The 27,786-nt window shown below is 41.0% G+C and overlaps 1 protein-coding gene across 1 annotated transcript; it reads right to left on the bottom strand.

Annotated features, from left to right (window-relative positions):
- Nucleotides 1–733: 733 nt before the first annotated feature.
- Nucleotides 734–27,207, bottom strand: cdc42 (cell division cycle 42). The gene is made up of 6 exons (XM_083939044.1): nucleotides 27,152–27,207; nucleotides 14,467–14,607; nucleotides 11,867–11,939; nucleotides 11,004–11,113; nucleotides 8,237–8,434; nucleotides 734–2,564 (listed from the first exon to the last, which is right to left on the bottom strand). Exons 2-6 carry the CDS (start codon nucleotides 14,569–14,571, stop codon nucleotides 2,475–2,477), a joined length of 576 nt encoding a protein of 191 aa, XP_083795170.1. The 5' UTR covers nucleotides 14,572–14,607; nucleotides 27,152–27,207; the 3' UTR covers nucleotides 734–2,474.
- Nucleotides 27,208–27,786: the final 579 nt, after the last annotated feature.

The following is a 27,786-nucleotide window of genomic DNA, read 5'->3' as shown; positions in this document are numbered from 1 at the left end:
CTCGTTGCAGGTTTGTGTTAAAAGACTAATTGCAGGTTTGGGTTTACAGACGTGTTGCTCTGACAACAGTTCAGATTAATTCAAAGCAGCCTTGAAGAAACAAAATTCCCATTTTAACACGTTCTGTGCAAACTGACCCCTGCAGACCTGTAATTACTCTGCCTCTATAATGTTTTTCTTTAAAAAATGTAGTTTCCCAGTGTTGTTGCTTTTATCCATTTGTTTTATATAAAATGATCTTGTGTGACTGAGTTTCATCTTACCTCACTACTGTGTGGGCCTTGTGCACACAAAATGTCAGTTTATACAGTGAACAAATTGTGAATATCATTAGTTTCTTTCATTCCTATGTCTTCTCTTTCCTGTGACCCACAGAGGGGCACCAACATCAGGGGCAATAAAGTTTGGGTGGAGAGCACCTCCTGCTGGCTGAACATCGAGGTCAACAGGCTGATCAAGCTGTGATGCAACACAAAAAGCTAAGCACTCCATAAACTGTATAGTATATACTATAAAGGTGTAGTGTATTACTTAATAAAAAAAAAAGCCTGCCACACACAAATGGATGGGGTCCATTAACATGCAGGTTTGACCTTTAAAGCAGTTTTGTTGGAGTATGAAATAAGATGAACTTCTTCCTTGACACTGTTTTGTAGTTAGGTTTTTCTATTGTTCACCAGTCACAATACAATTATGATGAATACAAGAATGAATACAAGAATGACAAGGGAAAAGTGGTAAAGGCAATTAAGGTATAAGTTTAATATTTTTTTTTAAAGAATGCATATACAAAGAACAAAGACTTTAGACAGAGCATTTGGTTTTGCACCAAAACAACAACAGGTTATAATAATTATACTGACTAGGGCTGGAAATCAAACCAACTCTTAGCCACCAGCAAAGAAAAACAAGAACCAACCAATAACAAATGATCTTTACCAAACAGTATCTCTGCCATTGGAGGTTTTTATTCAACTAAACCAATCAGAGTTTTTCTTGGTATAACCTGGGAGGTAAGAGTTCAGATGACTTCCAACCCCTAAATGTAAAAAGGAGTGAAAGTAACCTTTTTCATAGATGTATCTACATCTATCTATCTATCTATATATATATATATATAGATATATAAAATAAAAAAACAGCACAAACAGAAATAATAAAGAAAAAAAAATGTTTCGGTAAAAACACCTGGAGCCTACATCAACATTGTGTGCCAGCTTACATTATAATTACATCTGTTAAAACCTATCATTTAGAACAGAGACCAAGGCTCAGCCTCCCACAGCACCGCACAGTTTGAACGGGTACAACACCTGATACATACAGCCTGGTTAAAAAACAAAACAGGAAGTCACCATATTCTGGCCTGGCAGAAATTCATGTTCATTGAAAGATAAATGGATCTCCAGATTTGGCTACTAGTGCATGCCAAGGAAAGTTTGTTTTACATAGAAGTCTCTGCTGTACCCGTTCTAAATGCAAGGTGATGACAATATTAAAACAGTATCCTTTTTTACCCTCCCTTGGTCCCCGGCAACGCATTAAGAACACACTGCTTGTTCTGCTAACACTGTTTAAGTTCCCTGCATCTAAAAGGCCAATTCCTTTTGGTTAACAAGTGGACCCTTTACTTCTGCATGCCTTTAGCTCTTCAAGTGATCACCACACTCCAAGTGGACTGTGACTGCACTGTGAAAGTCCACACTAAGAGGACTGGATACAATATTACTTAATCAAATGTCCTTGATGACAACTGTGTGGAGTTTGAGCCACATTACTCTGAATTACAGAGTACTGTCAGACCTACACAGTTTTCTTAGTGGTTAAGAGGGCGTTGGTCAGGAATATGAATAAATATCTCAGACGTGTCATGTGTATGAGAAAAGGGGTGTTGGCAATCAGAAACAAAACACTACTTTGTTAGCATTTCTTCTGGTAGTGCTGAGAAAGAGTGTGCTTGTCAACAGGGGGGGGGGGGCAGCAGCGTAAGCAGCCACCAATCAGGCGGCTGGGAGTGATTGGGGTGGGGCTTCTGTCCATGAAACCTTTACATTGGCTGAGGACATCTAAAAGTTGATTAGGCCACTACACTGACTGAATCATAACCAATCTATAAAAGCTTGACAGTATGAATTCTACTTGTATGTAAGTTTGGTATCTGGATCCCCGTCAAAGGTTATGCCACCCTGCCCGGAGCCCACAGCAGCCTGTTGGCCAGGTTTGGTTGATGTTCTGTCCCAAACTCAGGCTTGGAGGTGAAGCTTCTTATTATTGCAGAGAATTATCTGAAACTTTGTCGGCTGTTTTTTTTTTCTAGTCTTCTCTGTGGAGGGCAACGCTGTCAACCAAGTTAACAGAGCGAGGGAAAGGGGTGTGGTGGTGGCAGGAGAGTGAGTGTGTGTGTGTGTGTGTGTGTGTGTGTGTGTTTAAGATGTTTGTGTCATGTGTATGTGCTTTGTTAAGGTAGGAGCCTCTCATAGAAGCACACATTTGCGTTTCTTCTTGGGCTCTGGGGGCTCCAATGCAGCCAATATCGCCTCATCAAACACATTCTTTAGGCCTTTCTGTGAACAAAAACACACAAACACACAGGGTCAATGAGGGGGTAACGCAAACACACACAGGTCAATAAAAAGGTAGAGGGGCTTTAACAGAGGAAAAGAACTGGGGGTAAAAAGATTATTGAGTGGAGTGTCATAAGAGACAGTGGGATGCGAGAGTGCTGTTGGGAGAAAATAAAGGCCAAACAGATAAACACTAGAAGATTAAATCAGATCTGAAACAAACTCAATGTGGTTACTCGTATGAGCGAGATCAGGGAGGAAGTGTCAACAACACAAACCACATGTGTGTTTGTGCAAAGTGTAGTTGACCCGTGACAGCTGAAACCAAAGGCAAGGCAAATAAGAAAGTGGAGGGGAAAGGGAGCATAACCCCTGAAGCTACAACACAAAACTAAAGTGGAATGTGAGAATTTTCATCCAGCATCGCCTCTTTCCTTTTTTCTTTTTACTTAATTGGCTCTGCTTTTCGGATTAGAACTGCTCACACCAAGAGGCCATCAGATTCAACATATTTAAAATAATAATCACCACAAACTAGGTCTTGTCTCAGCCGCAGTGGGGGAATGTTTCTTTCTCTTTGTATTTGCTCTTGAGCAGAGCTGCTTACACCATGAGATCAGTCATGTGAAGTATTAGAAATGGAAGTTCTGTTGAGTGTTGAGATCAATGTCAGTGTGCCGCCATGTGAAGGAAGCCTCCGCCCTCACTTTAGTTCAGACCCTCCACACAATAACTACTACAGGACAGCAGTGAAAGACTAACTAAAACAATGGCTACATCCCAAATGACACCCTACATCCTCTTTAAGATACCGCTCCACTGTTGGCCAGAGGCCACATACCAAGCACTGGGCCAAAGTGGGAAACTAGGAATAATACATTTTATCTTGGAAAACCAAGCTGGCCACTCCAGAATAAGATTTAGTACAATATACAATACAAGTAAAATTATTCACCAACCAAACCAAATGTCAACAGCCAGTTACAGGTTGGAGAAGGCAACACGTAAAGTCACTGAAGTGCAGAAAGGCACAAACACTACAATGCACTCTTAATACAGAGTACCGTATTTTCGCGACTATAAGGCGCATATAAACGTCTTTTTTTTTTCTCAAAACGTGCGGCGCGCCCAATAGTGCGGTGCGCCCTATGTGTGTTACTATGTGTTACTATTACTATGTGTGTCGCAAGTGGATGAAGATGGAAAACGAACTCCGACAGGTGAAGAAGACGCTGCTGAGTTTCCGCGGACATAAGGCGAGGTGGCCCGAGTTGGAGGAAAGACTCGAGCGGTGGATCATTGAGCAAAGAACGAGTGGGGCGAGCGTTTCGACGGTCACTATTCGACTAAAAGCAGTAACGCTAGCGGAAGAAATGAAAATTGAACATTTTCAAGGAGGTCCGTCGTGGTGCTTTCGTTTTATGAAACGGTGCCATTTTTCCATCCGGACCAGGACTACAGTAGCGCAGCAGCGTCCGGCGGATTATAATGAAAAGCTGGCGAGCTTCCACTCCTTCTGCAGCAAACACATCGCCGACAAAAGCATCCAGCCAAGGACGAGGTGCCGCTCACTTTCGACATCCCGGTGAGTCACACGGTGGAGAAGAAGGGGACAAGAACGGTAGCGATACGCACAACGGGTTATGAAAAAGCTTCGTTTACTGTTGTGCTTGGCTGCCACGCAAATGGACAGAAACTGCCGCCTATGGTGATTTTTAAGAGGAAGACTTTGCCTAAAGAGACTTTTCCAGCTGGAGTCGTTATTAAGGCAAATGAAAAGGGCTGGATGGATGAGGAGATGATGAAACAGTGGCTGAGGGAGGTGTATGTAAGGAGACCAGGTGGTTTTTTCCGCGCATCACCATCGCTGTTAATCTGTGACTCCATGCGTGCCCATCTCACAGCTGATGTGAAAAACAAGGTGAAACAAATGAACGCTGTGCTTGCTGTTATTCCGGGAGGTCTGACAAAGGAACTTCAACCGCTCGACATCGGCTTGAACCAGCCGTTTAAAGTAAGGCTGCGAGCGGCGTGGGAGCGATGGATGACCGACGGAGACCACAGTTTCACGAAAAGTGGAAGGCAGCGCCGGGTAAGTTACGCCACAGTTTGCGGATGGATTGTAGATGCTTGGGCTAACGTGTCTGCTGGCACTGTTGTTCGAGCTTTCGCAAAAGCCGGCATCATTTCCGAGGAGCCGCACGGCACGGAAAGTGACTCTGACAGCGAAGAAGGGGAAACTGGCATGTCTGATTTAGCGCAGCTGTTTAATTCAGAAACAGAGGATGATGACTTTGATGGCTTTGATTAAATACTTTGTAATAAATACATGTAATAAATACATGAAATACACACTCAGTTTTGCTCCCGCTCTATTTTTAAATACGCAGTAGAGGTATTTAAACGTAGTAGAGAATATGTACCGGTATATAAAACCAGCGCCCTATAATCCGGTGCGCCGTATGTGTGTGTTAAATACAGTAATGGCACACATAACTGAGACTGCGCCTTTTAGTACGGTGCGCCGTATGGTCGTGAAAATACGGTAGTAGTTTGGGTCTAGGATGCACAGATCTGATACTGATGGGACTCAAATAGCTTGAGATTGACAATGGGTTAAATCCAATCCATTCAATTAAATTCTCTGTTTATATACTATATACATTATATACTGAAATTTTAAGTTAGAAAAGCAACATTTAAGTCAACTTTGTGGTGCCTGACACAAAATAATGATCCCAGTCACTTCCACACAGTGAGATTCAGATCAGATTGGTACTAAGTATCGGCCAATACCAAAAGCCCAGGAGTCTGTATGACTGAATATTTGGATCTGGAGTTAGTGTGGTAGCTGATTGATGGATTGGTTAGTTAGATGGCTGGGATTGAAAGAGGTCTTGATTTGAAAGCAGCACATGTAAATATACTAAGAGAGGGATGGGAAGGAAAGGAAAGAGATGGGGGAAAGAATAAAAAATGCGGAAAACAATGGCAGTCAGAGGAGAAAAAGATGAAAGCAGGTGCATAGACAGTTTAGATTATACAGCATTTCCTCTTTCTCTGCGTCTCAGGCGGCTCTAGGGCAGCTAGAATAGCTTCGTCAAATACATTCTTCAGCCCTTGCTACAATGACAGGAGAGGGAAGAGAACAGCAGTTAGCACTAGTGGTATCACAACACCAAAATTATGACTTTGGTACGATACCTGCCTAAAATATCTTGATACCGATACTGAAACAACACCACGGCGTCCACTACAATATCATCAAAAGTAATGGAATAAAATATTAGACAGTATATGGAACTTGGAATTATTAATTTTTATTAATCAAAACACTTAATCCTAAAAAGTGGAAAAAAAAAATAATAATAATTTGCTAAAGCTGCTGAGCTTTATAGCTACTTAACTTGTTACAACAACAATTGATTGTGCAGCTGTTTAAAAAATTCAAAAGATTTGTCATAGAACATGGACATATGAAAACAAGAACAAGTTTGTTATTATCTGGACAATTCTTTGGCCAATTTAAGGTTCTTGGCGTTGTGTTGTTGATCAGCGTACATGTTATGGTATGGTTAATGTCTCCAGTGTGAACCGTTTGCATACAGAGATGCGTGAACCACATCGGACAGTTAAACAGTTAGCTTTACCCCTGACTGCCTCGTGCAACCCTGACGGTGAAAAAAGTTCACTTGTCACCAAATAAACACTTGCTTAACTTAACGTTACATCTGGGGATATTTATGTTATCTATCTCTAACCTTCAGCTCTCTGAACTCTTTGAACAAGTCGTCATGTCAAGTTGGTTGTTGGTCAGACGGGCTTTGTGGTGTCCGTGGGCTTGCCCTTACTGTCGGACGGTAGGCAAAATACTTCCATAATTCGCTCCTTGCGTTTGCTTTTTAACATGCCTAGGACAGTTGGCGGCAGCACTCGAGTCAGCCATGTCTGTCTCGCTCTGTGAGTGACATGACACCATGAAAACACACCCCCTCTGGCTGCGGTCAGTGATGAAGCAGAGAGCAGCTGCACAAAGTTCATACAGCACAGGTACTAATAAAACATGAAAAAGTATAGTTTTTTCACGGCTGGGTATCGGTATACCGTGCAACACTAATTAGCACAGCGAACACAGAAAGAAGTAGATAGGATAAGAGGCACATGGCAGAACAAGGAGGAAAGTGTGTGAAACATAAAAGAGAAGGATTACAGGACTGTGTGAAGGAGATGCATGGCACAGGGATGAGAGTGTTAAGATGGACTCTACAGCGAAAAGAGAGGCCCGTCACAGTGAACACACACAGAACAGTGGGCTTTGGCCTGTCGGGATCCATTTGAGATCCCGACAGGAAACTACATCAGCAGCTATGCAACAGTTGTGCCAGGGAGGGAGGGGGAGGAGGAAGGAAGAGGCAGAGCAGCTAGGTGGGGACTCCACCTTAACTCCATCAACACTATTGTTCTCTGCCTGATTGAGGTCCAGCTCATCTGTTCCCATATGTTCCCTCCGCTTCCCTTCTTGAGTTTCTAACAGTGATGCACCAATGCCTACACATGTACTTGACTAGATAAACTCATAAAAACACAAATGTATCAATCAGAGAATCTGAGTACCGAGTACCATGGTATTAAATCCAAGATCACTTTTTAAGAAAAAAAGACATGGAAATTCATACTGTGTACTTAGGTTTGAGAACCGGTTCATGCAACTTTTACTGCATCATTTTATGTATTTGTACTTCTGTCTCTGCACTTAGCCACAGCCAAAGCCAGATTCGAAAGTAAAAATTAGGAGAGTTACTTCAGATTTTTCATGGTTATAACGGATCCTGGACAGGATTACATTTTAAATTTCAGGAAAACCTCTGAAGGGAATTATTGTATTAGCGTTTAAACATAATGACATCTTGTATGTGTTTTGATTGTCATTTAAGCTGAGATGAGACTCAATACTGCACTGTGCCCATTCTGAAATTGTATACACTATCAGCACGTCTTTTCCTGGGTGTAGGAAGTGGATCCCAGGAAGCCTAAGGCCATGTTGTGCAGGGAGACTCCTAGGAAAATGGTGCAAAAGATTAGATTGGTGCCACTCTCAATGGACTTTTGTGTTGGAGAGGCTTGTTAATAATGCATGGACTAAACCCTCTCAAAAGAAACCCTAAGAGACTCTACTGAAGAGTTATAAATTGTACTACATACAGCCTAAACTGCCTTTTTCATCAGTACTAGCTAACTACCACAAAATACGACTGAATTACAGAGTACAAATTCATGCACCTGAGAGGGCTTAAGCAGAAGCTTTTTTGTCCTCTCCTGAGAGACGGCGCAAGACTACAGTCCGTCCTCCCTGCAGCTTGTTCAGTCAAAGGCAATGAATCAGGGCAATGGTGAACCAAAAGCGGTCGTATGTGTGGTTACTTCACCCAGGCACCAACCCGCTGCATTACAGTTTAATATAATGACCAGTAGAAAGTGGTTGCAGCGTAGTCACACACACACACACACACACACACACACACACACACACACACACACACACACACACACACACACACACACACACACACACACACACCTATCTATCCATCTATCTATATATATATACACACACACATGCACATACACTATACAAATATATACTGTATATATATATAATAAATATGTGTTACCTGCGTGAGAGCTGAGCACTCCACATATTTCACAGCCTTGAGGTCTCTTGCCAACTTCTCAGCTGTCTCCGGGGTGATAGGCTTTTGCTTGTTCTTGGCCAGCTTCTCTATAGTGGATGGGTCATCCCTCAAGTCAATCTGGGTCCCAACTAGCAGGAAAGGGGTCTTTGGACAGTGGTGGGTAATCTCCGGAACCCACTGGATACAAAAACAAAGGCAACAAATGGTTATAGAACGGTCAACTTACTACATCACAAGCATTTACATTGAGGTTTTTCATTAGTGTGTTCCTGTTCAATTATGCTCCCTTAATGTCGGAAAACCACTAGCCCTGCCCACATACTTCTGACAACAGCTGAGGAGGTCATGTTAATGTGCCTTTTAAGAAAGAGGAAAACATAGAGCCAGTGTTGATGGTGATGGTCTGTAACGCCATTAAATCAGAGAAGTCAAAAGTATTCAAGTTCAAGTAGAAGTATAGATCTAGGGTTTAAAAAGACTTCTGTAGAAGTATCAACTCAAGCTTTTTACCCAAGTAAAAGTAATAAAGTACTGGTTTCAAAACTACTTAAACTATAAAAGTAACTGCAAAATGCTATTTAGGACAAATGCTTGGGCCACGTCATAGGGGGCCTATAGTCACTACCCCACCTCCAACATTTTTTTTCTAAAGGCCATTATGTTATATTAAAATGTTAATATTGAAGTTGTTTAGTTTTTGAAAGCCATTAGCTTGTGGTACTTGGGTCTGCAGAGCTTGCAGCACATTTGAAATGAGTTGTTTTTTGCGTCCAAACATAAAATTCTTCAAGGTATGGCCAGGGATGTAGAAGGGTTGGCTGGTCTTTCTGGCTACCAACCTCCTCGCTGGTGCTTGGTTGGGACATTTCACTCCAGTTCTCTTGAGTCTCTGCCATGCTCATCTTCGTACTAGGCTCCATACTGTACGTCTGCTATTTCCTTGCTGGAGTATAACTAATTTGTGTCATGTGTAGATGGATGTGGATCGCGTACAACCAACAGGGCGTCGGAATGATATATGTTTATATTTCTCATCAAACCACAATCATATTCACTCTATCCGGATGGCAAGATTTATCTGGATAGGTTTTTTTTGTGTGTTTTTTGAATGATGACAAACCGTGACGAAAACAAACAGAAATAGGCGTAACGAGAAGGGATGGGTATCATTAGGATTTTTACGATTCTACTACTTTTACCAATACTGCTTATCGATCCAGTACTTTAAAAAAAGGAACTACTTATCAGTTCTCTTTTAGAGAAAAAAAAATGTATTAAATTTGCAAAGATTTAACAAATTGAGAATTTAATGAACCACGGCTTTATTTTGTTGTACCTTAGAATAAACTAAACAAACTGTACAGTGGTAAACATTATTGAAAGCCTAATCATCAGCCGTTTTGAAGGAATATCAGTATGATGTCATAAATCAACAGCCATGTTTAACAATTCACTATATAAAACAACATAACAAATACAGTGGTAACATAGCATAGAATAACTGAACATACCTGAGGTGGAGCGGGAAACAGGAGAGTTGCGAGCGTCAAAAACTGTTCATTTATCGTATGAATATTTTGCACTTTTAGATGTTTTCAGAGGCTGCTTGTGTCCCTTTACATGCAAAACCTTTGTTGCACTTATTAGCATTACTACTTGTGCCAGTTTTGATGAAATAAAGCCTCACTTTAGAACCCTTAGATCTCTCCACCATCTCTCATCCCTAGTACTAGGCTATTTTTAAAATGTAAGGAGTAGAAAGTACAGATAACTGCGTGAAAATGTAACGAGTAGAAGTAAAAAGTCTTCTGAAAAATTATTACTCCAGTAAAGTATAGATACACCAAATTTCTACTTGACACCTCTGCATTAAATACATAATTATAAAAATGTTTCCATATCTATGAAATACGTTACCATTCTGCTGCACCATTTTTTTTTTTTTAATTCTTCATCCTTTCCTATGGCCAGGTCTACAACTATTTCAACACTTCCCCCATAATTTCCAGTGGCTCCGCTTTGTCCAAATCCATATCCAAAATGTGCACAAATACTGATGAAAAGAACGAAAAGGACAGTAGGCTCATATCCATATCTATCATTGAGCACAATGAGCCTCAACTTAAGTTTGTTCAGAATGTCGAGGTCCCCAACAAAAATAATCTAAAGAGTCTAGAGACTACAGTTCTGCAACTTTAAGAGGGTCCTCTGGTCTTTGCCAGAATTTTTTCTTTCATTTGCCTTTTCTGAACAGCTGACACATGTTATTTGGTTTTATGTCCATATTTGATGTTAAATTAGGTTGTAGCAGTTTATGGCACTATGCAATTTGAAATTATTAATTTGGTTAGCATTTAAAAACTATCATTAAATCTTGCTCATGCCCATGGCTAAGATACAGGCTGTTTAATGCAAACAGAAGTGTTGAAACGGTCCTCAGATTTGAATGTAAAGTACAGTAGTGGATACCCATTTATACAACTCACTCTGCAGCAAATATAATAAATATCATGTAGTGTGTTTGTCAAAAGGAAAAGCTGCTAATGACAAATCGAATGCAAATCACAATGTAAAAAACTATGGTTATGATGTTAAAATATCTTTTTATTGCTAATGGGGGATTTAATAATTACAAGTATTCAAAGACATTACAAAAAACCTTAACAAAGCTTCCATATTTCAACAACAGATTAGGAGAAAGACCAGTGACAAAAAAATAAAATACAAAGGGAAGGACTTGACTTACCTTTTCTTTGACGTTTTCAAAGGAGGAGGGGGACACGACAGAAAAACAGACGAGGAAGACATCTGTCTGGGGATAACTCAGAGGTCGTAACCTGTCGTAGTCTTCCTGACCTAGAGAAACCACATACAAACATGACTAACAGTCTGACCATCTTGTTACCAGCACTGATACACTGAGCAAAGCAGAAGAAAGGACAGCACCAAGACTACAGGGCACCGTCAGGGGCCGTCCATGCAAACGGGGGTATTTTTAAAACCGTGTTTTTTTTCTGCACGTCTTTTTTAGTCCAACCAAAGAGTCCAGGGTGAGCAGTCATGCGTGGACAGGAAAACCGAGGAAAACTGCAATTTCTTGTCGACATTGTTTGACATGGTACTGTGCGACGGTAAACAGTAAGTTGTATCCATGGAGACTTGTGGAGCACTCTAGAGGTGACCAGCTGGAGTTGTTGTTATGGAAGACTGAGCCAAAATACTGGTGCTTTTTAGCAACTTACCAGCACTTTGTGTCTCACTGTCAGTCCACACAAAGGTATCAGCCAGGCCTTGGTTCGCCATTGTAGTTTTTCCGGTATGAATGTTTTCAGCTTTGTGATTGGCTAAAATGGCCTTCCTTTTAGGAGTGCTATCGCCACCTACTGCTTTGGCATGTGCATGACATTGTTTGAGGCGGATTTTTCAGTTTCATGTGGATGGAATTTATTTTTTACGGGCGGCCTTAAAAGTTCGGTTCTCCGTCTAAAGTAAAACTGCCATCAACACACACATCCTACGTTCACAAAAATTAGCCTGTAGATAGAAAGTAAAGGAATACAACTCATAATTGTATCCATGATTTAATAGGTTGGAACAAAAAATACATACCTGCTGTATCAAACAAGCCCAGAGTGTAGGGCTCGCCTCCAATCATTACAGTTACAGCATAATTATCAAACACCTACAACAAAGACCAATACAAATGGTTAGCTCATTTGCTCTGTAGTGAATTATGTATGATTTTTATTACCACAAGAGTTCAACACATATGGTGTAATTAAAATATGCAGCAGACAAATTAGGATATATTTCTTGATCTTCGTGTTGAAGAACAGTAATGCTCCAGAACAGCATATGATCTTAAAGGTTTTGACTTCTTATTTATGTTCAGACAGGCTTTCTCAATACAGACTTTTGAAATAAGTCTACATGTACAACAGCATGGCCTATAAATAGGGGTGGGCCATATGTACGGAAGTAAATCTGTGTCATTGGATTTTGAAATTATAAAGCAATTACATTTTTAGCACTGAATATTTACACATTGAAATTATGTATCTGAATGTTTTGAATGTAACTCTTAATTTTTCATTGTTCACAAATTCAACGTTAAGTTAAATATACCAAATTCAGAATTAAAATTCAATGTATAAAATTCAGTGTTGACATCCGGGGAACCAAGGAAGAGAGATCGATTGTAGATACTACTCACAGAGAGTTGTGACAAGAGTGGCTGCTAGTTGGCTAATTCCACCACATACTATGGATATATAAACTTAATAATCTACGATCCACCATGCTTTCGTGCTACAATGGTTAGTTTCTGATTTAAAGTTCAGTTTAAAGTCCGAGTCAGTCAAACTGAACTCTGCCTCAAGCAGCAAGCTGTTGGTCTTGGGACCGGGGGAAGCGAACTGGCGGCACATCGCCGCCAGATGCTCACAGCTGCCTCGGGTACTGTCATCAGTTATACCCCCAACTAACAGCAGCTGTGCTCAGCTTCTCTCGTTAGATTAACAAACATCTTACAGATGATTTTCAAGCCACATCTCATATCTACTGTGGCGGATATGAAAATTAATTAAAAAAACAGTGAATCCAAAACACCCTGCACTAAAAGCTAGTGTGTGGAAGCATTACGTTCTTTGCAATGCAGGGATATATGCTGGCTGGGTTCCAGTTCGGTGGGCTGAGGATCTCGTCTCTGCTTTTCGCAGATGATGTGGTCCTGATGGCATCGTCGGTCAGTGACCTTCAGCACTCACTGGATCGGTTCGCAGCCGAGTGTGAAACGGCTGGGATGAGGATCAGCACCTCTAAATCTGAGGCCATGGCTCTCAGCAGGAAAACGGTTGATTGCTTACTCCAGGTAGGGAATGAGTCCTTACCCCAAGTGATGGAGTTCAAGTACCTTGGGATCATGTTCACGAGTGAGGGGACGATGGTGTGAGTTTGGCCGGAGAATTGGAGCAGTGGGGGCGGTGTTGCAGTCGCACTACCGCACTGTTGTGACGAAAAGAGAGCTGAGCCAGAAGGCAAAGCTCTCGATCTACCGCTCAATCTTCGTTCATACCCTCACCTATGGTCATAAAAGCTGGGTCATGACCAGAAGAACGAGGTTGCGGGTACAAGCGGGCGAAATGGGTTTTCCCAGGAGGGTGGCTGGAGTCTCCCTTAGAGATAGGGTGAGAAGTTCAGCACTGGCCTGGGAACGCCTCGGGATACCCCAGTTGGAGCTGGTTAATGTGGCCCGGGAAAGGGAAGTTTGGGGTCCCCTGCTAAAACTGCTGCCCCCGCGACCCGACTCCGGATAAGTGGTTGAAGATGAGATGAGATGAGATATATTGGAAGTAAATTCATTTTGGATCATTACTAATACTTTGTCAAAAAAGTACTTAGTTGTCAGTGTGAAAAAATAAATTCTGTATAAAAGTGATGCATCAATGATAACAATATTGGTTCCCGCCCCTAGTCAATCTGACTGTCAAAAGATCATTCACTGTCTTATTTTGCTGAGTAAAAATACGAGACTCTACTCTCAAGATGTTCCACAGCTGGGCTGTGTTGCTCAGGCGGGCAGTGTGGCTGATCCAACCTGTTGAAATAGGTGCCGAATAAAGTGGCAACAGGTTGTGTGACACACATGCACTGCAAACTCAAGTAGTATGGCTCGGTCGTGATTAGTTGGTCTATGGCTCTATGTTCTTAACACAATTCTGTACATAGCTACTAGTGTGCTAGCAGCAGTATTCTCCCTGATGTGTGTGCTAAAACCAAAAGTGTGCATGCTCACAGTAATGATGGATTGCAAAACCCTTGTGGCAGAACGTGACACCAATAATGGTGACAAAACACGTACACTGCCCAACCCTATATATAATTAGGCTTTAATTAAGACTCTAATTACTGGGTTCACAGGGAGTATCAAACCAAAATCACATTCCAAACGTAACATCCTGTTTAGAATGAACAAACTTCAATATCAATCTTAAATATTAAATTGTGCAGCCAGAAACAAATAAACACTTTGAAATTTACTAATTCAAAATTAACTTTATCATAATTACAAACACAGTTACAAAGGTGGAACATATTAGGTTGCATGGGACTTAGTGGCATCTTGCAACTGTGGGCATATGGTGACTAAAAGACAGACCATGTTTATAATTAAGCAAGTTGAACTGACTAAAAGACAACCACACACTTACCGTAGGTACATATTCAGAAGGAAACTTGTTTGTGGTGTAAGAGATGAGCAGGCAGGTTTTACCCACAGCACCGTCCCCAACTACAACACACTTAATGGTCTGCATAGCTGCGTTTTACAGTCTTTGCTACTCATTCAAGATCTGGAACAGAAAAACAAACAAAGGAAACTCCATTAGGTTGTACAAACTGTTTGGTTTCCACAAGCAATGTGAAAACCTAAAGTATATACCCACAGAATTCACACTTTTGACTTTTTTTAAACTCATAACGATCTGATGGCTGGCGAGGCCACATACTGTCTTTCAGGGGATTGCAGACATGACCACTTTAAGCTAATTCAATGCGGTTTGGGGCAAAAACCATGCAGTAAGGGTGGCTGAGTGGTTGGAGCAGTCCCATGTAATGAGGTCCTTGAGGCAGCGGCCGCGGGTTCGACTCTGACCTGCGGCCCTTTGCTGCATGTATCCATTACCATTACCTGTCTGTCCTATCTAATATAACGCTTGAAAAACTAATCTAAAAAAAAACCCAACATGCAGTTCTTCTCATGTAATAAATGTGTTATTTTGGGAGGGACCTGGTATTTTCATTGATTGTCAATGACAAACTGTTGGTAAAAGGACTTCAATGTAACTGTAAAATTGGAGCCTGACTTCAATCTAAAATTGAGCTGACCCAATCAGTAAAAATGTCATCTACTTGACATGAGGATGTTTATGAGGAGTTACCCACGTCCAGTCACAGATTAATAACTGGACCTCCCTGATCAAATACAGGGTCAATGGAAATGTCCAGATGTCCAAATGAGGTTTTCTAATTTAAGGGATTGGGGATTGTATAGAACCACCACTGGAGACACATTTGGGTGGCAAATGACACAGTATGTACTTCACACAAAGACATTACAGTTGTGGCTGTGCTCACACGAAATATTAAGTATTTGGGTGAAGGAAACTGTGGAAGGAAAGGAAAAACACCAGGGGACACATGCATAAAACTCTGGTCAAAATTAAAACGGTGTATGCACAAAGACTGAAATGTGCATTCATATTATTTTCAATATTGTTTAAAATATATAAGCAAAATGAGAGAAGCTTATAGCAGGAAAAGCAATGTATTGTGTAAAGTGTGACAGTGAGCCAGCATAAACAAAAAGGACCCTGAAACTCAACCACCTACACAGAATGGAACTAAAACCGAACTGCCCAAACCAGCTACTTATATAATAGAACACTGACTATTGGACTGTTGGATGCACAACACTAATAGGCTAATCTAAAGATGTCACTTTGGACTTTGGGAAATTTTAATACGGTTAATCCAGAAAATAATCTGCAAATTACTCGATGATGGAGTAGTGGACTAATTACTCGATAATGGATAGTTACAGCCCATTCGACAACATGCGCTGTAAAATATCTAAATGATCCACATCTTCTTACGTCATACCAGAATAGCACTGTCACAATACCAAAATTATAATTAATACCTGCCTAAAATATCTCGATACCGATACTGAAACGATACCACGGCAGAAAAATTCAATATCAAAAGTAATGGAATAAAATATTATATTACAGAATATGGAACTTTAAATTATTAACTTAATCCTAAAAAGTGAAAATAAAAATATGTATATGCTATAGGGCTAATGGAAACACGCCTAATGTTACAGTGTGAACATGGTTAAAGCAAGGCAATGTTTCTCCTAGGTTTCCGCGCATGTGTATAACTGTTCAATTGGAAAGGTATCCTTAAGCAGGGTTTAAATTTGGAGGCGGCCGCCTCACTGTAATTGTCTGCCGCAGCGCTTGAAGCTTGACTGAAAATCAATAAAGTCGAAAGATTTTTGTAAATGTATTAAAAATATTTTGCGCAATTTATAAATTCCGTATGACTATATAGGGAAATGATTTTGACACACAGACTACTGCGTGTATTTTGGATTTTAATTTAATTATTTTGAGGCTTAATCAACACAGGTTCACGGAAGTTCCGTTGTCAACGTTAAGCAGACTTATGGTCGCAGAGTAAAGAGATTTCCTGCTCGTTCTATCAGCAAACATCCAGAACAGCAGCAGACTAATACAGTTACACGGTCTAATGACAGAACGAGGAGGAAATATGGCACAGAAACGCATTTCGCCCCCAGTGAAGAATTACACTAGTACCATAACCACGACAACAGTAAGCAGCCCGGCAGGCCCAGCACCCCAAACCCAGTCTGGTGTGATTGGATTAGACGAGCCTTTCAGCCAACATCCAGTTTCAGATTTCCTGCACAGCGTTGTGTTAATGAAACATTCTCACATTCTGTGGCACCGACTTGGTACGTGGAACTAAGTGTGTCACAGTTCAAGATGTAGCATCATGTTCGACAAAGCTCCAGCCACAAAAAAGAGCTGTGTTTTCAGAGACAGAAAAACTGATTATTCAGTTCATCGTCCGCTCATGAGAGACTTTATCTCCACGACTCCAGATCGACATCGACATTTGTTCACCTGTAAACATGGCGCCCTGCCTGTAGCTCAAAGTAAGTGCATGGTGCAGCCACACACTATCGTCCTGTATCTATTCATGCAGTTTAATGTCACACTATAGTATTTTTGCAAGGTGGTGGAGATGGAGACAGAAAGTGTTATTTTGTGCGTGTGTTCTTTGCGTAATGGATGTAGAGAATTTTAAAATAACATGCTTAATTAGTCAGAGATTATTTCCTTGTGATGTGTGATTCCTTGTGATGATAAAAGGATTGTGGAGCTAATAGAGTCGTGTGTGACATAAATGTAGATGGTGCAGTGACTCAGGTTCATGCCAGCTGACCTGATCTTTTGCATTGTTATAGTGTTATTGTGAAGTTCAATTAATAGAGCATATTCATCTAAGAACAGATGACATCTGTGTGTTACAGACCCTGGCTGGGTGCACTGAAGTGTAAATGACAATAAAGTAGTGAATCTCAATCTATTTATTTAACTGTATTTTAATTTTAGTATTTTTGTTAAAAAAAATAAAAAAAAGTTCTTTCACAGCAAAATTACTTCCAGTGGCCCTGTCTGTATGTGAAAATTTTAAGAGTGCACCTAAGGATTTTTCGAGGTCGCACCGGTGCGTCTAAAAAATATAAATGTACTTTGCAAGCACATCATCTCTGTGTGTTCTCCTGTGACTGAACTGACAATCATGGTAGATAATTATCTTGGTCTAAACCAATAAGAGACAGAGTTTGGGCGGAACTTTGCCTCAGATTGGCTGTGATCACTGCTCTCCGTTGCGTGTATTTAAAATTTGCGAGCGGCAAAATATAAAAAAAAACCTGAGCGCCACAGCAGCGGAAGGTAAAGGAAAACAGACAAAACGAGGCAAAAATGAAGAGGGGCAGAGGTATTGAAACGTTTTTCACTAAACAGTCTAAGCCGACAACCACCTCTACTGCCACTCCTTCGGTTCCTGCTGAGATGCCAAGCCCCGGTCCTTCGGCGGCATCAGACGCAGAACCAGAGGAGACAACCGAATCAGAGCCCGGCCCTGAGACTCAGAGCAAGAAGGTCAAAACCTACTCTTTCAGGCAGGACTGGTTAAATCAGTTTCCCTGGTTAAGGTATGATAAAGGCCGTAATACAATGCACTGTGTTTACTGCCATGAGTGCGGTCAGAGTATGGCCGGTAATAGCGCATTTGTAAGCGGGTCAACAACGTTTCGTATCGAAACTTTAAAAAAAACACAGCGTGTCCAAAAAACACACTACATGCCGGGACCGGTGTGTGGAGAAAGTTGCCCCTCTCCCAGCTGCATTTTAGCGGCAGGCAACAGCAATCAGGTCCTCTGAGGAATCAGAAATGATTATAAAATTTAATGTTGCATACAACATCGCCAAAGAGGAGCTGCCTTTCACTAAATTTAAATCCGAAATTATTCTGATGAAGAAGAACGGATTAAACGTCAACCCGACGTACAGCAATGATACTGCATGTGCCCAATTCATTGGGGTAATAGCTGACACCATCAAACAAAAGACAGCTGTGGATGTCGGAAACGCCACATACATGGCCTTCATGATTGACGGGGACACAGACGTATCTACAAAGGAGTGTGTGATCGTCTACAGCCGCATTTTGCGCAAAGGGAGACCAGTCAACATGTTAATTGGACATATCGAGGTGGAGCATGCACATGCACAAGGTATGTTTGAAGCCCAGACACATAACAGCATGAGAGATTATACATAACATAAATAAGTAAATAAATAAAATCTTAAGAAAATTGTATAGTCCTGGCTGTTAGCCTATTGAAAAAGGAGAAGTAAACTGATAAATAAAATATCACAGTTTCCCCTTTACAATCTATAGGCTGGTAAGCTGCATTTTTTTTTCTTTAGGAATTTATGCTGCCACAAAGAAAGCTTTTGCTGCACTTGGGCATCAGTGTGGAGATTGGCTGGGGAAAACGGTTGCTCTGGGTGCTGATGGTGCTGCAGTTAACCTCGGCAGCAAAGGGGGGGGTCATAACCCTTCTACAAAGAGATGCAGGAGATTTTGTTGTGCCCTTTCACTGTATGCCTCAAAGGTAGGCCTAATTACAGTATATAGGCCTTTGTGCATTTTCTCAATACAAGGTAGCTTATCTAAACAATTGAAATGTATCCTTACAGATTGGAATTGGCCATGTTGTCAGTCCAGAGGGACAACGTTATGGTGGGTCAAGTATATGATCTGCTACATTTGGTGTGGAAGACCAACCATTTTAGCCCCAAATCAATGAGGGAGCTGAAAGCCATTGGAGCAGACCTGGGAGTGGATGTCCTAGTCCCCAGTGGGGTTAAAGGAACACGATGGCTTCCACATGTCTCCAGGGCCCTGGAGACATTCCTCAGACCCGGACAGAATGGCCATGGCCAGTTCACTGCAGTGTACTTTCATATGGACCATTTGGCAGAGTCTTCTTCCAATGCAGATATTGCAGGCCGAGCCAGAAAGGTAAGTGGATTTCCACAGGGAATTTACTAAATTAGTGCCATTTTCCCTGGGCAGATTTTTAATTCATGTTAAAGGCTATATGAATAGTTACTGTGGTTGTATGATACAGGTCAAGAAATCAATGGAAGATGGCACTTTTGTGGCTTTTTGTCACTTTCTGGCTGATGTTTTTGCTGGAATAACCAAGTTTAGCCTCCTGCTTCAGAAAAATGAGACCATCCTACCTCAGGTAAGGGAGAGGACATGGAATTTAATTTTCAGTTATGATTGTTATTAGCTTCAGCTGTATTTATAAAAGTGCTTGATATGTCTTAACAGGCAGTTTGTGCTCTTGAAAATCTGCTGGTGACAACAGAGGTGATGGCTGCCAGACCTAAGCCTGGGGGCAGACTGTCAAAGTTCATGGCTGACCTCAGGCTGCAGAAGAGGCAGCAGGATGAGCAGAGTGAAATGCCACTCTACAAATTCCAAGTACATTTGTGGTTTTGTTTCTGACATAGGAAAACATATTATATGAATATATACAGTATTTATAATATCTAACTAGAATATGTGTTTATGCTTTATGTCCCACACAGACAGTTACACTCAAAGGAGAAGTCTCTAACCTGGTAGAGGATGGTGGTGCTGTCAATAGACTACAGAGAGCAATGGAGGCAACAATTAACTCCACTGTCAAACACTTGAAAGCAAGATTCTGTAGCCTCCTAGGCAAGTGTACTCATCTGTCTTATGAACACAGACCAGAAATGTCTATTAATGTTTATTAATTTGTCTTTATCCTTCCAATAGGAGATAATGCCACCGAATCTGCCACTGCCACAGGCAAGGCTGTCAAATGCTTTAACATCTTTAATCATGATAGCTGGCCAGAAAACCAAGAGGACTTAGTGGACCATGGTGCTGATGACCTAGCAGTCCTCCTGGATCACTTCTCCCCTGTCCTCACAAGGTAGCATAATGGACCACTACATAATAGTAGGGCTGGTGGCAATCATGTTAATTTAAACACTGATTGGATGTTTATTACATGTCAAAAATGGTGTTAACACGGAGTTGGCAAAAGAAGAGTTTGTGGGCCTGAAGCTGTTAATTGCCAGGATGTTCAAGGACAAGACCTACCTCAACCTTTGGGAGCTAATGTTGACCAGAGAGCCATACTGTTCAGAGTACAAGGTTTTACTTGTTTTTTTTATTACATTTTGATATCAAAATCAACGTCAACTTTGACATAAAAACAACTAAGACAGCTTGTACATCCCAACGAGAATGTGGTTTGTATATTTTTCAGAACATACTGCATCTTGTCCTCATTCTGCTGGTCCTCCCCGTGTCATCTGCTGTTTGTGAGAGAGGATACTCCACACAGAAGAGGATTAAGTCAGATGCTAGAGCATCACTTCACACAGACACAGTGGAAGACCTGATCAGGATCAGTGTGGAGGGGCCCGGTTTGGAGGATTTCGATGCAAGGGAGAGTGTGGCAAGCTGGTTTAGCCAAGGCCAACGGGCGAGAAGGCCAAATTACAAGTGCTGGCCATCTGAGTGGCAAGTGACAGCAAGGGGAGACCAGCTGTAAGACTTGACTTGATAATGGGAAAAGGGGGCAGAATATGTCTCCTTTAACGATTAGCACTTTTTATTTGAAAATGTTTTATTTTACTTGAAATGTTTGCACTTTAAGCACAAGCACTGTTTTATTTTGTAATGTTTTATTGTGCTTAATGTTTTGTCTTAATGTCAAGCACCTTATTTTTCTTATGTCAATGTCCCTCAAATAAAGACAAGGATTTCTCAATATCTTTATCTTGTTTGGAAATCATTCACGTTATATTAAAGTTATGGAGCCAGAAAGGTCTCCTTATGGCGTTAAAATTCGAGTGCACCTAAATTTTGTGCCAGTGCACCTAAAAAAAAAAGTAAGGCGCACCAGTGCAACCAATTCAAAAAGTTAGTCTGGAGCCCTGCTTACTGAGTGATATTTTGTAGGGAACTGTTTTGGTTCTTGGGCTGTGGGTGACAGAGTTGTATGAATGAAAAAGGTCAGGTGGACGTGGTTTTGTGCACATAACGTTAGTTCAGTATTCAGTGACTGCACATGTTTCTTGACGAGCTTGCACGTTCCAGCTCAGCATGCGCAAATTTGTCGCTCCCCTGCCCACCTCAGCTCAAATTCTGGCCAGAAAAAACCCTGCATTAGTACTTTATATCTTGACATGATCTTGACCTGTAAGAACCTGCCAGTTACTTTTAATTTCCACTGACTTAAGTTGGATGACATGTGATATGTGCCTCTTTGTGCTTTTCGTATGTGAACTCAACTGCAAACAAAATCTACCTCCGGCTAATAAGAAACTTGAACTTGATATAATGGTAGGGGGGAAATAGTTAGGGATGGGTATTCTATCAAAATTTGAGGAAAGCAGTATTGGAGAGATTTTTTGGTAAGAAAAGAGTTGAATCAGACTCACACCAGGAAAATATTAGGACAAATCAGATTATTCTGTAGCAGGATGACACTCATGAATTTCATTCAGTGACAGATACAAATACAATATAAAGACCCATCTAACAGCCTATTTAGCAAAGGGATTAGTACGGTTCTGCTACTTCCACCTTTGTTATGTTCCCTTGCCATCCCTAACCAGAAGGAAAAATTTAAATTATATCAAGAAACACCTCGTCAAAAACCACAGAGTTTTCCTGTACAAGAAGTTGTTGTGGTAGAATGCTAAACAAAATTTGTGATGTCTATTTGATAAATAGAGTTGCTTGTGGTAATGGCCAGCTAATCGATTACACTTGTGGGGGTAGACCAGGATGAGACACAGACTCAACAGCTTGCAACCTTGATTAGAGGCCCGTTTCGTTTAGACTCAAGAGGGGTTACCCCCATTGTAGACTTAACTGTGCAGCTAAGAAGGAAAAATGCAGATGTGAAAAAGTTAGAACATGACAGTAGACACAATCAATAAAACAAGGCTCTGCGCAGCAGACTAGGTTAAGACAAGCTCACTACATTAAAGCTGCAGTCGGCAAGTTTGGCAGATCAGTCAAATGTTAACTCTCACGCCCTTCCCCACTACAACCGAGCTCCTCCGCTCTCTCCAATAGAGTTCTCGTCAGTGCACATGCACCAGATTCCACTGAACGCACCTGTGTCCTCTCTCATCAATAAACAGCATGGAGTACATGCTACATGGAGGTAGGCTGGCTAACTTACTCATAGATAGCAACTGCTAACGTCATTTAGGGTACGTCTAGCTTGAGGCGTGTGCCTGTGGCGTGTACACGAACTGTCATCTCTGTGCTGAGTGGACAGGATGACACCGGCGCTGTAGATTTTTGCAAAACAAAACAACAGGCTCTACGTGCACATAGAGGCGCCTTTTTTTTCTAAATCTGGATGATTTATGTTGTTCTATCAGAGCATGGGACTGGGACTTAAGTCCAAAAAATACAATCCTCCAAGTGTCAATAAGTTCCATTTAAATCGTTCTCAAAACATGACAGACGTGTGATTGCTGATGTGTGATCATAATGACACATTGGCAGGACATGTGGAGCATGCTGTGGGTGTGATTTTCTGAAACATACCAGTAGTTGTCTGAGAACCCTACACCCTCTGTTAAACATTTTCATGCACAGTGCAGGGAATAACTACTAATGCCATTCCACAGAGACACAGGGTTTGATTACCAGTACCTTTAGTTTGGCTGTGTCTTACATATAGACAAAAGCCAATTGTGAGTGGGAATGCAGTGAGGCCTACTGCTGTAGAAATTAGGGCAAATTAGACATTGCCATGTAATAGAATAAAATTTTCAAATAGCAAACGCTGCCATACAAAGGTTTGCTTTTTAATGCTCATCTCATCTTCAACTGCAATCAGCAAGGAGATTGCTGGAACGGGCCACCATGGGCAGGTAGCTAGGCTAACGCCACTTACATGTTTAAGGTGGAAGGTTGTGTTCGTCATAGAATAATGATAGACAAAGCTTTTCTTGCAAAGTTTGCATGTGACCTTCTTGGGGTCATCCTTGTTCTTTTCAAAGTGATCCCATATTTTTCCAGATATGATTGGCTTTTAATTATTAACTGTCTAACCTCGATTTACAGCCAAGGGAGCTGTCGTGTAAAAAAAAAAAAAGAAACAATCACAGCAAGTGAGTGTCACAACTTCCTGTATCTGGCCCTTCAAATTAAGGGCGCACTCACACTGTCCTTCCGCACCGCGACCCGGGCTTTAGGGTACTTGTCCCCCCCCTCCCTCTCCCTCCGCTTTCCAGCCCGTTTGTACTCACACTGCCTGGGCCTCGGCTAATGCTTCTTGCCTGCCTATACGTCATCACGTCGTATCACGTCACACGCATTGATGACATCATCGCAATGCGTCGCTTTGTTTACAAATCTTTCCATAGACCTCAGAGTTCTTGTGTGTCTTGTCCGACTGTTTTTGAATATTTTGATCCGACCAAATTTGCAGTAAACACTTCACCTTCGCATCACACCAACGTGAACCATTCGCCGCCATTGTTGTTGTTGTTAAATGTCCGCACATGGTCCGTCCTTCTATTTTCTATGTCCGAACAGGCGTACATAAATGACGTCAGAACCGCCGTAGGCCTCGTGCTCGTACACGTGCGCACGCTCGTGCTCGTACATGTGCAAACGCGCTCTACAAAAGCCCACCTATCTCAGACGGGCCGTGGACGGCCAGCTGGCCGCAGCTATGCGTGGAGCGGTTGCACTCACACTGGTCAAGCGCACTAGGCTTTAGCCGAAAAACCTGTTTTGGCCCGGCGCGGAAGGACAGTGTGAGTGCACCCTAAAAGCCCTCCAGCCTTTTAGAGCAGCCGCTGGTCACAGATTTTAACTTAATTTTAACAAGACACGGCTCCAAATGTTTGTTTTTTCCTGCGACCAATCGACCAATGGAATTTGGGTCTGCTAATGATTGTTTGGTTGACCAGTTCTCGGTCGACTATTTGTGGGCAGCCCTGATATAAAGTTGTCTTGGCTTTAACACTGATATGTAACTGTAGTGCTGAAGAAAAGAGCAATACTCTTGGACTCGAAACATACGGTCTATGGTTGGAACTGACACTGTAGAGTACAGAATACTGTGCACAAAATTCATGGCAAATTATGCACTTTAATTTTTTTGTTTTTTGTTCATGATTCATTTATTTACAGGAAAATGGATACTTGATTTTTTTTTAATTTCTTTCTTTATCAGCACTTTGCCATTCCCTGGATCGACAAATTTATTTAAGCATTTTTATGTATCTATTGTTGTAGTATCCTTAACAGCAGCAATGTTTATTAAATGAAATATTTTGATTCAAGTATTTTTAATTGTCTTTCTTGTTAGTTAGCACATTCCTAAAAAAACCTCAAGGTAAATTGAAAAACGGTAGCCATTGAGTAATTGTGTGATTTATTAACCGATTTGACGACTAATGGTTTCAATAATCAATGATTAGTCGACTATCAAAATAGTCATTAGTTGCAGCTCCATTCCTGAGCGATGTGATGTCTAATTTGGGCATCTTAGTGAAAGTATCGTTGTTATAACAAATGTGTTTTGTTTGTATCTTTCTTTTACAATAGCTGATGGCATATTTAGAACTATAGTTCAAGTTTCACAGCGTTGTCGGATTGAGCATCTATAATGAGCATTTATAACATGTAGGTGTAATTCATCGATAAGACAAACTTTGGTAACAAATGGGCATAATAATGTTAATGATGCTGTTGATTAAGCAGTAGCAGACAGTTGTTTTCCGGCATTTAAATGCTCACTTCATCTTATAAAATGTGTTATAAATATGCTTGTTGTTTGTGCACATAACTCAAGAGTTTTCCCAAAATGTCACATGTAAAGCAGCCACATTAAGTTTTGATTACCTTACTTTAGATCAAGTGTCTCAAACTGATCCATGATAGGGCCGCTGTGGCCGCAGGTTTTTATTCCAACCAAGCAAGAACACACCTGACTTGACTTATTCAACCAACTGTCACACAGTTGGATTTGTTGGCTCAGGTGTGCTCTTGCTTGGTTGGAATGAAAACCTGTAGCCACAGCGGCCCTATCATGGATCAGTTTGAGACACCTGCTTTAGATGGATCCTTACTGGGCTGGGTATTCAGGTGACTTTACAACAGACAAAAATCAAAATCAAGAGAAGCAGTGCCTCAGGCACCAAAACCAATTGTTTAGCCAGGAAAACCCTGCCATTGTCTGGAGGAACCTGTTCACCACTTTGGCCAGTGGAAGAACAGCTAGTTTCACTGTATGGCGATCACTGTAACAACCCTACAATAGATTATGAAGTATTGAAGTGTAATATAGTATTTTTTTCATGGAACAATATGTGACTGAGAACAAAAAACTTCTTGAAATGCTAGTATTTCGGGAATATCTGACCATCTTAAAAGATACACACTGCAGTAAAACGATTGCCATGGGCAGCGGAGGGTGTCTGCAGCAGCAATAATGCTTCAAGACTTAATCCAGGCATTTGTGTTTGTAGGCCAGCAAGCCCTCTGAGGACAGACCAGCTTAAAGAGTAGTGCTGAAAGCAGCTGGAATTCAGATTAATGTGGAAGTTTCCCCACAACATAAACCTAATTTGAAATTAACCTTAAACACTGCATCTAGCAACACGTTTGATAAAGCGTGAGGTTGTGACTGGCGTTACGTCGGACTAAGCAACATGTATTCAATGATTGGTGGTCAGTTTAATTCCAGGTTAATGAGAAACAAAGGAAAATCGGATGTTAGAAAGTAACACACGCAGACTTCATGTCAAAGTGATAATTCTAAAGGATTTTGCTTTTTTTTTGACGTCGACACAAAATCTGACCAGTGATCCAAAGATTAATTTTCTATTAAATAAGTGTCCTCACAACTCATGTATATCTAACTGTGACCGCGAGTGGTGTGTGAAATTGTTACCAGCCTGTCACTGTTACCTGGAATTATCGCCAACTACATAACAAAAACATATTTAAAAACACGTAAGAGATGGCTAAGCTACCGTTAGCTTGGATGCCTTAGCTGATTCGGTCTGAATCTGGCCTATAATGTCTTTCCGTCTGTGTAAACGACTGATAAACTGAGGTTATCAGCCTAGTGCTCTCCACCTTTACACCCAGTCAATGTTATGAACCTTTGCCCTAACACAGAGACATTAAAGTTCACTGTACAACCATTTTTTTTTTTAATCTGAGACCCTGCTTAGATTAAAACATTAGTTTTATAACATTTTTAAACAAAAAGTAAGAAACAGCGTTAGTTATGCATTTATATTCAGCTCGTTAACCAGCTAACCGCCAACTACTAACAAGTTACATCTTTTACCATTTACTGCTTTACTTTAAGGCGAATAAATGTCAAAAGTTAGACTTGAATCACTAATAAGTACGATGTGAAATAAAAGGCCCGAGAGGTTTATTTACTAGCCGGTCCACTGTTACAGACTGCCGGTCTGCTAGCTTTGCTAACTACTCTCCGCAATTAGCTTGCTAGCTAACTGGCTAAGCTAACCTTAGCGGATGCTGTTGCTTAATGAGATATTTAATTTGACAATTACAACCCACGTACCACAGGTGTACAGCATAGATGATGTTGACAACATTCACCCTCCAAAAATAATAACAGTTACAGCCAAATAGTAATGAAAACTGTAGATTTTTCCGTACCGTCTCCTGTATTTGTCTTTACGCCGGGCGTTGGCAGCTCCGCGCTAGGGGCTTCCCAGTCAACAGTACAGGGACACGTTGCGTGCGTACTAGTGTACTACGTAATCACGTTAATCAATTACACTGCAACCAGGTTACTTCTCAATTCAGTTTCACATTTGTTTTTGTAATTTTTCTCATAGAGTAATTCTGGTCAAACCAACATTTCCCCATTTGGTTTTTGTTTTAAGGAGGTTTTCGTTACTATGTGTTTGACTATTCAAGATTCAAAATTAGGGGAATTTGTCATAAATGTTTAATTTTTACTTATTAAATATACCCCATCCAAAGTAGCATGGCTTCCTTTCAAGCATGAATATGTAAATGGCACAAAAAACTTTAAAGTGATAATGAAACCCTTTGTGAAGTCGCAGGACTGATTTTGGAGCTTCTTTGAAGTTACTGCTGTATACTTTTTATTAAAAGCAAGATTGTTGTCCTCGTTTGTTTTTTCTTCCTCTTTGCCTGTATCCCTGGGCCTTGTGCTCTTGTATTTTCTGTCCTAAATTTACTGTATTGTGTTATACTGTCTTTAATAAAGTGCATATATATATATGTTACAGTAACACTACAGGTCACTAACCAATTTCTTTATT

Source organism: Echiichthys vipera (assembly GCF_963691815.1).
Source record: "Echiichthys vipera genome assembly, chromosome: X".
NCBI classification, from domain to species: Eukaryota; Metazoa; Chordata; class Actinopteri; order Perciformes; family Trachinidae; genus Echiichthys; species Echiichthys vipera.
Note: the sequence above shows the minus strand (reverse complement) of the source record. Positions and strands in the feature narration are given on the sequence as shown.

Coding starts and splice junctions, on each gene's coding strand:
- cdc42 (XM_083939044.1), bottom strand. CDS start 14,571: ATGCAGACCATTAAGTGTGTTGTAGTTGGGGACGGTGCTGTGGGTAAA. Junction 11,940..14,466: donor CTTCTGAATATGTACCTACG/GTAAGTGTGTGG, acceptor TCTTTGTTGTAG/GTGTTTGATAATTATGCTGT. Junction 2,565..8,236: donor AGTGCTCAGCTCTCACGCAG/GTAACACATATT, acceptor TTTTGTTCACAG/AAAGGCCTAAAGAATGTGTT.